Source organism: Haliotis cracherodii, unplaced genomic scaffold (genome assembly GCF_022045235.1).
Source record: "Haliotis cracherodii isolate W230 unplaced genomic scaffold, xgHalCrac1.p SCAF_4, whole genome shotgun sequence".
Lineage (NCBI taxonomy): Eukaryota > Metazoa > Mollusca > Gastropoda > Lepetellida > Haliotidae > Haliotis > Haliotis cracherodii.
This window is the reverse complement of record NW_027266297.1, coordinates 72,854,721-72,868,758: the sequence shown is the minus strand read 5'-3', so window position 1 is coordinate 72,868,758 and position 14,038 is coordinate 72,854,721. Positions and strand designations below refer to the sequence as shown.

General features: G+C 38.7%; 1 protein-coding gene across 6 annotated transcripts in view; it reads right to left on the bottom strand.

Moving 5' to 3' along the window:
- Positions 1 to 426: 426 nt before the first annotated feature.
- LOC139479825 (F-BAR domain only protein 2-like) overlaps positions 427 to 14,038 on the bottom strand; it is a 38,632-nt gene continuing 25,020 nt past the window's right edge. For 5 of the 6 annotated variants that reach the window (XM_071262713.1, XM_071262718.1, XM_071262717.1 and 2 more), the window contains 8 exons: positions 12,389 to 12,543; positions 11,587 to 11,792; positions 9,731 to 9,763; positions 7,517 to 7,672; positions 7,088 to 7,220; positions 4,578 to 4,780; positions 3,529 to 3,758; positions 427 to 3,185 (listed from right to left, as the gene is read on the bottom strand). In XM_071262713.1, the coding sequence (XP_071118814.1) occupies positions 3,136 to 3,185; positions 3,529 to 3,758; positions 4,578 to 4,780; positions 7,088 to 7,220; positions 7,517 to 7,672; positions 9,731 to 9,763; positions 11,587 to 11,792; positions 12,389 to 12,543 (1,166 nt within the window). In that variant the 3' untranslated portion in view covers positions 427 to 3,135. The remainder of the gene's footprint in view (positions 3,186 to 3,528; positions 3,759 to 4,577; positions 4,781 to 7,087; positions 7,221 to 7,516; positions 7,673 to 9,730; positions 9,764 to 11,586; positions 11,793 to 12,388; positions 12,544 to 14,038) is intronic. The other variant, XM_071262716.1, reaches the window with a different exon arrangement.

The window sequence follows — 14,038 nt, the reverse complement described above, 5'->3', positions numbered from 1 at the left end:
TACTAATATCATTTCCACTCACAGCCAAACACAACAAATAATGTAACAATCAACAGATAACAAAGTAAATCTGTAACAACCAAAAGTAATGCAAACCCCAATTGTCTTCCTGTCTACTTACAAAGATGGCATGAATTACCGTATTAATATTACATGTCTTAGTTTGTTGAAGATTTTTCGTGTTTGTGATGTTTGGTAATTTTAGGTTTGAATGTTTCCTTACATCACTCATCACATTGTTTATTTTTATCACATTTTTACGTTTATCACTGTTTATCTGTAGCTCTGGTGCAATGACATGATTTTATCTTCAAGAAAGCAACTGATTTCCAAACTGAAAAAGATCGCCGAAATCTATCATACCACACCTGTATATACAAAACTATTATTCATAGAAAATCAGGTTCAAAACATGTACCGGTAATGCCAACCCAAAATGTTAAACTGAGTTAAATACAGTTGAACATTGTAATGTGACCATGAACTCATGACAATCAACTGACATTCTATTTCTTACATTCAAGAGACATCTTATATTATTGCCATTTAGAAACAAAAAAAATCCATCGCTCTTAAAAAAAAAAGATATAAATTTGTTCACTGAAATATAAGCCGTTTCACATACTGTGTAATTTAATGTGTATAAATCATACAAACAATATGGGACAGGTTTCACATGATGACAGAAATAGTATTTTGTAGATGTGGGTTTGTGTGCCTGGCAGTATGGCACTTATCCCCTAGAATGCCCAGGGTCATATCTTTACATTAAGTACATACATACATTATACAGAACAACCTGTATGAGAACAATACACATTAAAATGTAGTCGAGACATTACATGATAAAGCAATACAATGAGATACATAGAGCACTTTTCCTCGTCTACTCCCTCTCTCCTTTGAGTGGCACACAACTTCAGGAACTACGGCATGTACAGCAGATCACAGGGGACACTTGTACTCCACAACACTATGTGGCAGTGTTCGGAGCTGCCCAGTCACAAGCTCTTGCTTTCAGGACAGCACTTGAAGAACATCTCAAATCAACAGTAAACGAGGGATTTCTCTGCTGAAATAATGCTTTTCATTCTAGAAACATACAATGCTTACCAGTGTTGTGAGGAATAATTAACACTGTGCAATTAACAATAATCTCACAAAAATTGCTTTGACTGCTTTTGAAAGTGCCTACACAGAAAGTACAAGTTGCAACAAAGGTTATAAACACTGCACTGTTCAGATTCATAGTACAACATGACTGAACACAAGTACAAAAGATACATGTATGTAAAGATTTATGGGAAAAACAGTTAATGTTGACCATATTACATACATGTACTTTTCAAAATGATGTGAAAATATTTGAAATGTTTGACAAACAAAACATTGAGGTGTAATAAATGAAATATATCTGTTATCTTCCCTCAAACAACAAATGACCGTCATTATATTGTGAAATATAAAATGGACACAAAGTCTTGCTTTACGGGTTGATCTATCTTAAAAATTTCAGTTATATTGGAAACCTATCTGAGTAAATTGTTAGCTATCCTGTGGTGTAACAGTGCAATTATTGTATACTACGCAAGAAAGGTTAAGGACCATCCAATTCTTTCATATTACCATTGTTTATCTGTCATACCATGTAAGATTAACTATAGTAATATGATAGAATCGGGTGGTACTTAACATATTTTTCATAGTATATTCAATGTTGATCAATCAACTCTACTCTCACCCAATATTGTTTTCTACCATCTCTTGACTCAACCTCCCTAGACCCCAACTGTTAAATTTGGAATTATGAATTTATTATTAACATATCTGAGCCAACCTCCCCACCCCTCCCCATTAAAACCTGTCTATCTACAGTGATGACATCAGTATGTCACAGATCACAAGCTACTATTGCACTTTCATGAGATGTATGTACAAAATTTACAACATGGGATAGTGTTGAAGCTTGTCTGTCCACTGTGTGTAGAGGCACACACACAAGAAACTTCGGAGGCACTCCACTGATGAATCTATCAGTACTCTTACAGCTAAGGGTTTCAAAATTCAGGGGGGTTCCTTGGGTCATCAAGATGTTCCATGGTATTTGAATGCAAGGACCCCCAAGATCTTAAGATTTTAACATTAGGATAATGACAGAGTCCTCTACTTGCCTGCTTAATTTCAAACATTGTTAAAGATACATGTTCCACCCATACAGGACCTCATTCAACAAACCAATTTAAGTGCCATTACTGTCATATCTCTTCTCCTTCAACACAGATGTATTACAGTCGTGATGTTAAGATAAACTTGCAGAATGCGGCCAGTGGCTCTGTTCCACAAAGCAATCTTAGTGCTAAGACAAGTACAAGTCTAAGTTAATGGCAGTCATGATAATCATGGCTCGAACAATAGGATTGTTTTGAGGGATAGGTCCCGGAACACACAAGCTAGAAGCACCATAGTTGATAATTCACATCACTTACACCTTGTGTATTCAAATAACATGGATTCTATAATTGGCATTCTGTAGTTGTATTGATAAAGTTCTTGATATAACATAATTGTGTTGTTGCCATGTTATTCACCTCACAACATACATACTACATACCGGACACACATCTGAATACAGTACCAGTATACATAGCCATGCCAGAATGTCACATTAACCAATACTTTCAACAAAAATCACTAAAAACAACCTAGATTTTATCATATATTTACATAAGATCTCCTGAAATCTCATGGAAGTGACTGTATAAAATAGTAAGAAATGTAGTTCAATAATGTGTGATCTGCTGCAGGTTTCTAGTAAGTGATCGGTGTAGTCAATGTACCCATCTGATTGGGTCTGAAGGGGCGTGGCCATCTGAGGGCCTGTCCCCCTGCATGGCTGGACAGAGGAGGCTATGGTGTCTATGCTCCTGCATCTGTATGTGGACTTGGGGGTCAGGAATGGGAATCTACTGTGGGAGATCTGCTTGTAGGTAGCACACGGTACCTGGTCAGGCTGATATTAATATCACAGATCCTCATGCTCCTTCTCCAACAACAAATTACTGGAATTAGCTTAAAATCACAGTTTAAAGTGGAACCCTTGTGTATATAGCTACTCTATAATATTCAAAGTAGCCGTCATACTAACTTATTGTCGGGTTCGGGTTCAGGGTCGACATAGTACTTTCCTGAAACAAAAAAGAAGATATGTTAGCTCTCTCTATTAGTTTCTGTTTTATATTGCAAATAATGATATAAGTTTTTTTGTACGTTGTATTTATAAAAATTTCACACTTTTTGTACTATCTGAAATGTAATCTAACCAAACAAATTAGAAACAGTCTGATCAAGGGAAAGATAAATTGTTAAAAGGGGCGCTGGAGAGAAATAAGAAGGAGTCAAACGACATGATTTGTACAGGGGGAGGTGAAGTAGGCCACAGAACTGCCTAATCCACCAGGTGATGGGTAAACAAATTGACACAGCATGGTAGGCACCCATTCCAAAGCTACAGAAGCAGTTCCCACTGACCTGAGGCAAACCTCTTCTTTGCTAGTGATATCCTATAGCCTGGCCCAACTAGTTCAAACTCCACCCCTGACAGTGTGGTGCCCTCACACATGAACTGTAGGGCAGTGGTGGATGGCACACTTGGACCTGTCTTCAGCTCAAACTTGGACCGGATACATCCCTGGCTCTCCTGCTCGCTCACCTCGGAGATGTCGTTCAACTTCCATGTTGCTCGACTGTTCTCTTCATTCCTGAAATAGACACAAATTATCTGGAGGCCCAAACTAGTTGGAAAAAGAGGATACTTTGGAGTGAGTTGGGTTTACGTAGCTTTGAACAGTATTTCAATAACATCACAGCATGTCAGCTTAATGTGCAATGAGAGCCCGAAATGATGCAGGTCTCAAAGGTTTACCTTGTAGTGAACACCACAAGCACAGGTATGGTGCTGACAAACAAAACGTAACAGGGTTACCCACGAAACCACAATCAGAAGTTACCTAAGGGACTCTGCACAGAGAATTGAGGCACCCTAGACAACTGGGTCACGGATGTTATACAACAAGCTTGTACCGTATCTCAGAGCAATATTTCAACTTCCACATATACTTGTTACACTTATGGATCAAAATGCTTACATTTTATCACTAACCATATTTTCAAACATGCAAGCCATTGAAACTTTAAACATAAGAATATGTACTTTCTATGTTCGTGTATCAAAGTCTAAATGATGTAAAACTATTACTTTCTTCTACTGACTCATAAAGATGCATGGTAGAATATGTCTTCAGCAACCCATTCTTGCTTTAAAAGGTGAGTAGGCTTTTTGTAAGAGGCAACTAGCGGGATCAGGTGGTCAGGCTCGCCGACTTGGTTGATGCATGTTATCATATTCTAATTGCGTTGATCAATTCTCAATACTTGATTGTCTGGTTCAGACAGATCGCCATCATATAGCTGGAATATTGCCAGTGTGGCATTAAAAAAAAAAAAATTTCCACTCATGGTAATGCTTCCCAACAACTAATATGAAATATTTGTCATCCTAGATACTACGACATGCTCACCAGTGCCCAGGGGGAATGCTCTGCATCTTGGTGACGCCTCCACTGATATTGACAGCAACAAGAACATTCTTGAGCGTTGCAGCCGAAGCCATGGAGCTGGCATTGTAACGGTAGTCGAGGCGATACTCGGTGTTCTTGTCCTCGCATTTCCAGTACACAACCAGAGGTAGAGGAGTGCTCTCAACGCCAGGCTGAGCCCGCACCTACAAACGTACCAGATCCAATTATTAACAGTATGTCACATTCAGGGAGGGGATGAATTGTTTAACGTTCCTGAAACCGTGTTTCGGGTATATCAGAGCCTTTCAATTTAATGTGGGAGGAAAAGTGCTTAGGTGTTTCCCACTTTGGAGGAAGCCCTGAGCACATGAAGGGTGTTAACAAACCAAGGCACACATACTCAACATGGTCAATCTGGGAACACATCTTCATTTCACATTCAGCTTGATGTCACAGGTAACATATTAACAATGTTGATATTTTTGTAGTATTAATAGAAATAGCAAAAACAGTATATGCATAGCTGCTAAGAATCACACATCAGCCAATGAAAACCTTCATCACACACCATTGCACCGGTACATTTAGGCAACACCCCCCAAAATGTTCGTTTTTGAATCCAAGCGTGTGATTTTATCACCTACACTCGGACATTTAAATACTTCCTACTAATGTTAAGAATTTTTCCCCCCTCAGAAATTGATAGGACAACTGATATTTGCCAAAAAATAACTATCATTTTTTGTCACTTTACTTGCCCTTTAATGATATAACAATCTGGACAAGCTGACCGTCTGTGCATCAAATCTTTTGAGACTACTAGCCTGAATATGGCTCTTAATATCATTTTCATTCGACTATTATTAGCTGAGCTTACATAGCTGAACAGAATTTCAATCAGGCTTTGGCCTAGTGGCTTAAGTTGCAAATTGAGTTGACAATTGTTTATGAAACAGAATAGAGTTAAGATCACTGAAGCAATAGTTTGGTTTTGTTGGCAAAGTTAACCAGCTTAGATTATCTGAAAGTTACAATCTACACAAATTCACCAATCTGAAAACAAATCCCAACTTACCTTGGAGCATGTGCCGAGAAGTAAGTGCCACCCTTTAGACACCAAACAGGTAGGTACCGTATATGACCGCGTATAAGCCGAATTTTGAGGGCCAGAAAAATGATTCTGTAGGGGGGTCGGCTTATCCACGGGATACACTTTCATGATAGTATTTTTCAGATCGTGATCTGTCAGAAACATCGCCTGAATGACGGTCCGATAGATCACAACTTCCCGAAAGTTTGGAAGTTGCCACGACTAGAGCCATTATTGTTATAAATTATCAATAAAGTTATTATTATACACCAATGTTGTCATTATTAAAAAAATGTTATGCATGTTACTACTTCCGATAATAAGTTTTCAATTGAATGTTCAAAGTTTATCGTTCTTCGTAAACTCCACAATCTTTACATGTAACAATATATGTAATTCACAGCTATAATATATAATCCCCAGATGAAATCGCCAATAGCTATTACGTACGTTTTGCAAAGTTCATAAATTGATAGTAAACAAGTGTCTACCTTTATTGAAAGAGGCAAATAAACAACTGTATCGGCAAGTTATTCCGTTCGCCATTTGCAAAAACATGTGATCAGCTGTTTCCTGTGACGTCACAAACAGTGACCACTGTGATTGCTTCCTGTTGTTTAAAAAGCAACACGGTACACAAGGAAATGAGCATTGATAATAACGGTCCGATTGGTATTGTCATGTTGTTTACACAAACATTTTCAAGTTGTGGGTGCTTAGCGATCATGTTGGGAGTAGGGGCTTAATTCCTTTGTTTTCGAGAGATTAGTTTAATAAACTGGAGAAGCCTGTGAGTAAGTGATGGTCATTCAATGTGTTCATAGTATGATAGTTTATTTAATTCAATTGGATTAACATACAATAGTGGTGTAAAGGGGGTTATAAAAGTTGGTATATTTTTACTGACTGACATTCTCATCATGAGTTTGAAACGAAAACGCCATGCTTACGATGCTGAATTCAAACTGCGAGTCTTCACTCTAGCTGATATATTTTCTCACGGGTTCATAATTCTATATACGCCGATCACAAAATGGCGCTTGTTGTTGATGGCAACATATAACGATCATTATGAGATTAAAAAAACCCACGAGAAACAGCTTCCCACATTATGAAAGTGGATGACTGGTTTGTTAAATCTTTATTAGAAATAATAATGACTTTTTCAATATTATTACAACGTTTTTCGTCTTATATTTTTGAATATCTGCAAGTACCGGCACATGTCTTGCAGTCCGACTTCGCAGTGTTTTTTGCCTTTCAATTCCTGGTTCGGCTTATCTGCGGGTCATATCATTTTCTCTCATATTTCAATGGTCAAGTTAGCACCTCGGCTTATCTACGGGGTCGGCTTATCCGCGGTCATATACGGTAAGCAAACTGAACATGGCTTGAAGGAATTACTAAAGAGGCCCCATACCTGGTATTTAATGATATCAATATTGAAGTAAGATGCTGTTTTGTTCTGTTCCCCCTGATGCCGAAGGTGGTCGACAAGAGCTCCCATGTCAAACTGGAACACGTGACTGTCTGCTGTACTCTGGACATTGTCTCTGTCATAACACAAAATGCTGCATCAACATCTGCTTAATTTGGTTGTGTTTGCTACAATCAGCACTTCCAAAATACCTGTGTAAGTAACTGTTTAGTGTGTACATGTCACAAGGGCAACAGATAGATCAATTAGACCTGTACCAGTGTAGGATTTACAATACTTCTGCACATCTGATTGGCCACAATACATAAAATATTTTATTAATTTTAATTCTTCCTTTCTCATTGACCCCTGAATAAATATTCTTTTTTTTCATCAAAAATTTGAATGATCACTCATTGTGAAGAGTCTTACTTGACTAACAACTGGGTGTTTGGCATGACTTGTTCCAATTTAGCTGCATTGCGTATTCTAAAGCTGAGCGCTGATGGTGAAGGGTTTTCTGTGAATGCTTTCACGATACCAGCAGGGAATGACATCATCAAGTTGCCTGTTGTTTTCACCGCACATCTGAAATGTCATCGGTCAGCACATACATGATTCAAGCTGTCACCAACATTCCCCCAGACAAACGGGCAAACTACCATGCCATGACATCTTGAACACACAACTCCATGAAACAAACTTGGTAAATGATGAAACATAGGATTAATTCCATTCTAACTTGTTTCCTTCTTAACAGCGGAGTTGGAATAACAATTGCAAAGAACTTTGACTTAATAGTTGCTGTTTTGGCTACACATTGTAGTTGAGGATGAGTGTTTCATCACACATCTCAATATGCACAAACCCTTCAGTAGAAGACACAAAGCATCGTTAACTCCCACCAGAAAACTGAATGCACTTCCCGTCAGATGAACCACATGAGAAACACTAGCTACTATCATGTTAGTTGTTCTGTGGGGAGCCCCATGCTGTTAGAAAGCAACCAATGGAAAGAGTTATACATCCTTCCTATAAAAGAAGAGTGTTGCCAAACATCCATACCATACACACGACATAAACACCTACTATAGACAGTACAGCCCAAACAGCATTTGTAGAATCATAGGTTGTTGTCTTTTATCTACACAACACTATAACTGCTGCTTAGAGGTCAGGAATGGGCTTGCTAGTATGGCCTTAGTATGGTTTAGGATTAGCACTGGTCATACAGTCACAATGGAGAATAACAAGAGGTGATATGGGATGTGTGGTGCTGGGTTTGCGTGCAAGAAACAAGACCATTCTGCTAAAAAAAGCAACTTGGATGACATTCAGGGGTCAGCATAGCTTCTACACTTTCCATTAGTTGTGCTTCTGTCTACTTATCCACGTTCTATGCCACACCAATCAAAAGAAGTTAAGGACCACCTGATTCTCTCATATTACTATACTTAACAAGCATATAGTCGACGAAGTCATCTATATCCCCTGCCATTTTAACACGTTATGGTCCCAAACCAGGTAACTGACCCAACATTTCTCTTAGCCCATGTCAAAATACCTGCCATGGAAATTCTAAAATAACCATTTATAAAATTCCTTAATATCAAATGGCACCAGTTCAGTATGTACTTTATATATAGACATGCAATGTTTGACACGGGAAATATTTAACAGTTTATTTGTTATACTCCATAAGTGAACCCACCCTATATTAAAACTTAAATCCAACTTATTGCAATGGAAACATAAAAAATAAAAATTTCTTAAAATTGCAAAAGGCGGTTCAGTATGTGTCTGGTAAACATGCATAGTTTTGTTAGAAAGTATTGAATGGGTTTTGAGTTATGCTCCAGAAACAAACACTACCCAATACAACCTAAGTCCAACTTGTTGGAATGGAAACGTAAAACATAAATATTTATAAAATTCCTAAATAGCAAAAGGCACCAGTTCAGTAAGTGCCTAGTAGACATGCAAAGTTTTGTAAGAAATTATTTAACGGTTTTTGAGTTACGCTCCTGAAACGAACAGTACCCTTATAGAACCTAAGTCCAACTTGTTGCCATGGAAATGTAAAACATAAAAATTTATAAAACTCCTAAATAGCAAAAGCCACCAGTTCAGCATGAGTCTGATAGACATGCAAAGTTTTGTAAGAAATTATTTAACGTTTTTTGAGTTATGCTCCGGAAAAGATTTCGGGACGCACACACGCACGGACGGAACCCATTTCTATATCCCCCGCCAACTTCGTTGGGGCAGGGGATAATAAGTCATGGCATGGATGAACTACAGTAATATGGAAGAATCGGGTGACCTTACCCTCTTTTGAGCAGTATATTGTATGAGGTAAGGACAATAGGCTATGTTAGACTACAAACAAGACAATATTGTTCACTCCATGCCCTACTGTCACATATCACGTTAATGGGCAACAACCAGTGATGGCTGCTTCCCTGTTGTCCCGACAACACCTCACAACACTGGGTAGTCACTATCACTAACACAGAAGGTAGGCGTATCATTCTCATATCAGTGTTATCCATATAGTTTTGAAGCTGAAGAAAGCTGAGCTGTTGTTATGCAAAGCTGGCCATGTAAACAGACAGGGTAGTTTTGGAAGGGATCACACGATATTACCTGTTTCTAGCTACCTCTTCTCCTGAGATGGACCTGCAATACAGTTAGTAGCATGCACACAACAGTTACTAGATACACAACAGTAGTACACACGCACTCAGTGTACTGGTGGCAGGGTGGGGCCACACTCGCGGGAGGGGCACTAGCAGTAAAAGCTAGCTATACATTCTACATGTGAGGAGCTTTCCTCCAAGCTGAGACACTAACATCTATCAAAAGACAGTCTCCTTTTCCATTGGGAATAAATCAATACCAACACATAGGGAAGACAACAAATATGATTCTGACTCAGATATGTGAACCCCAAATTCTCCTTTGGGATGTGATTTTTTTACGTATGTAAAATGTACTTAAATGTTTGGAAACAATGTGAAGATAAATATTGTTTGATTGAACAATTTAATTAATAACTTACATCATAAAGAACCTACATTAAACAAAGATCTTTACAAGATACGATTATATGTGATGTTCTGTATGGTCTTGAATACTTTCCTAAACGTACTAAGACAGCACAGAAATCCATTATTTCCTTTGTTTGAAAACATGCAGGTGAAAAAATATTTTATTCCAATCTAGCTAAAACATAACTGAAGTATGTCTACAGGAGTGTTATTATCTACGTTAATCTCCAGCATGAACATGGTGTATCAGACCATCTCAAATTTTAAGACATGACGAGAAAACAGATTTGTTGTGGAGAAAATGTCACTGCTTGGCAAATTCCTGTTTGTGTTACACACCAGCTTCTAATCTAAGCCTTCGTTAATCACAATGTAAAGGTAAGGGCAGAGTTCCTGTATACCGGTAATTACCAGTTTTTACCTGTAGAATTAGGCTTGGACTGGTAATTCTTGTAACTGCCAGTCCCTGTGGACCGGCAAATAAGGTATCTTGTAAATCTTTGTTGTTGAACAAAACAGCATCATTAGTAAAAAAAAGTATACTTTTTGAATGAAATCAGCTTGTCTGTTATCATTAGGGTTTCCCATTGTCTTTTTTTAGTGCAAGGAAATAATATTTTGCTTCAAGGTTATATATCTATTTGTAGTGACAGTCTTGAATCAAGGTGAAATATTCAGAAATAAAAGAGAAAATTGTGATTGAATTTTGTGTGAATGACGTGTACTTCAGAAATGACAACACTGAATTTGTCAGCCATGAAAGTTCACTGCATTGAAATTAATGTTGAAAGAATTAAAACCAGGTAATATTTATACGATTTTATTTGTTCTTTACTGACAAAAATTGTGTGGGACTGGTAATTTTTATAGTTGCCAGTCCACTGGGACCGGCAGTTTGAAAAGCCAGCAGGAACCACATATCTGGGACCAGAAGGGACACTGTGTCTGTTTACACATAACTGTCTCTTGACAGGTGTACTCCAGCCACCCCATCACCACAGGGTGAGGACAGAGTCTGCACACAGTATGCAGGTGAGACAGAGCCAGTATATACAACAGAGGAGTCAAGAAAGCCAGACACTGGAATAGTTCAATCATTAATAACAAAGGGTGTCACATTATTAGTGGAGAAAAGGGTATGATAAAAAGTTAACACGAATGAAGGCTACAGTGCAAACTGATCATGTGAAAACCATTTATAAGATTGTAGTGACTTACTAAGATCCTGGTGCCTGTTGGACATTGAGATCCAACAGCCATCAATAGCATAATGAACTTATGTCACAGAGGGACAGTTACAACTGAAACAGGACAAGAATCTTTTCAGGAGTGATATTGTGAAAAAGAAATAATTTGTTGTTTCTTTGTAACCAACATGTAGCCTTCATTGCTGTGTATAGAAAGCTAGCACAAACGAAGAAGAAAGACTGCTTCCAACTACATTCAACTTACTTTGTTGCATCGTGACCCTTGAAGAAGGCGTTGATGGTCTCTGTGAAGGCCACTGCCAGGGGCACAGTGTCGGACATGCCGATGGTCAGTGGACTGGGACCGCGGGAGGAACCAATGGGCATGGAGGTAGTGTTGAACGTCACGCTGCCGCTGCTCTCTGACCGAGAGATTATTGGGATTGGACTGTTCTGACCCGTCGTCTTAGACTTGAAACAATCACACAGACAGACTATTCAATCTCTTCCACTAGTTCTTTACTCATAAATGTATGAAATAGACAAATTCTATGGATCACTCAGTGTCCATTCACCTTAAATACAAACACAACAACAAAGTGATTGGCAAACAATCTAATACTCTTGGACTAGAGAGAGAGAGTTGGGTTTAACACCGCTTTTAACAGTATTACACTTGTATCACGGCGTGTCAGCTTAATGTGGGAGGAAATCCTGAAGTGATGCAGGCTTTAGATGTTTACCACTTTGGTGAAACCCATGAGCACGGGTAAGGTGCTGACAAACCTAGAAACATAATTGGGGTGAACCAGGATTTGAACCCACAAGCATAGGTTTCTGGCATGTCCAAGGGATGCAACTCTGCACAGTGAATCGCAGTGCCTTAGACCATTGTGCCAACCGTGCCCCCCTGACAAAGAGAGAGGGGGAGGGAGGGAGGGAGAGTCTTAATGATGATGCCATATTCTGTGAGATTGTTGACAAGGCTTGCTTCTACTGTGACAATTGACACTAAACATGATTACTCCACAGATGCCACTAAGACAGCCTTTGACAGAGGTGTGTACCTGAGAGAAAATACCCTTGTTCCGTGAAGGTGGTCTCGCGATGGCTGAAGTTAGATTGATGCCCCCTAGGGGTGATGAGACCTGACTAGAGACAGAGGGAGTGTTCCGCCCCGTGCTGCTGCCACTGACATCATGACCCAGTAACTCATTGAAGGCTGGAGGGAAACAACAGCACCATATCAATCCTGGCTACATCCTACCCTTACATCCTCTATCTCTAGGAAGCTCATATCACAGTTACTGATTGGGATGGTTTGTTGTTTAACGCCACACTCAGCAATATTCCACCTATATGATGGTAGTCTGTAAATAATCAAGTCTGGACCAGACAATCCAGTGAATTACATCATGAGCATCAATCTATGCAATTGGGATACGATAATATGCATTAACCAAGTGAGCGAGCGACCACTTGATTCCGTTAGTAGCCTATAATGAGAAGCATGGGTTTCTGAAAAACAATTCTAACCATTATACACATTGGTCGATTGGGTTAGTGTCAGAGCGCAGAAAGAAGTAAGCATTAGTAGTAATACTATCAGGAACATTAGTGGCACACACTGAAGATTGTTGGTGGTGATGTTTGTTACATTAACAACTAATATCTATTCATAATCAGGAGAAGTGTTTATCATCGATGGATGTTTGAATACTTTGGCAGAACATGAATCCATAAATTTGTAAAATGATCAAGAGGAAATCTTTTGCAGACCAAAGCAAATATAAATATGCTGTGCATGTTGGCAACAAAAAGTATGTAGTACAGTTGGTGTGACCAACGCTTGTGAGGAAAGTGTACACAATGCTTATCATTCTTACTGTATTTACATGTATTTAGCAGCTGCAGTAACATGTTTACCCCATTGCATTGATCTAAGACATAAAGTTGGTTGAAACTATATCTTCTTCCCATGTATTGACAGCACGTTTCAGTGGCCAACAGCACATAGTAAACACATAGAACAATTCACAATGACTCTCAGTGCATATATAAAACTCTCTCAAGCAATCTACCAATCCGAAATAAGTACTGACAAACATCTTATTCTTGGATGGATAGAGTTGTCACTTTTATTATACAGTTGCAAGCTCCTTCCCAGAGCGTGACACCTTCGTTACACTCTCGGTAACATCGCTGCCACCAGTGTGGGTGCCGCCATTACAAGAATGTTGAAATTTGCCCTCTAACCCCAAATGATGTAACACTCATACTTTTTGTTTATGTCTTTTGGAATGCCATCATAGATCATTTTGAAAAGGTTTACAACTGACCATGTTTTCCAGATGAATTTACTTTGTTGTTTGTAATCAGATTGGTTCGAGATTGCAGACTAACGAAAAATCAATCAACTTCTCCCTTACATTCTTACTATATCAATTACATGATAGTTTTCATGAAATGGAAATTCAAATTGACGGTTGTCACTTGTTTGTAAACATAACAGTTATTCGGTTGCAGGTTCAACTCCAAGCATTATTGAGGTCATCTATCACTGTGGGGAGTTTTGACTGGTGGCAGCGATAGTATTGAGAGCTCCGCGAACGGGATATCGCTGTGAGGAGCATGACTACAGTTGAATTGTGAATCAAAGATGGCCTGTGTGCATGAAATGAAATATAAGCAGACGGGAGTTTGGTATTGTCTGTGTG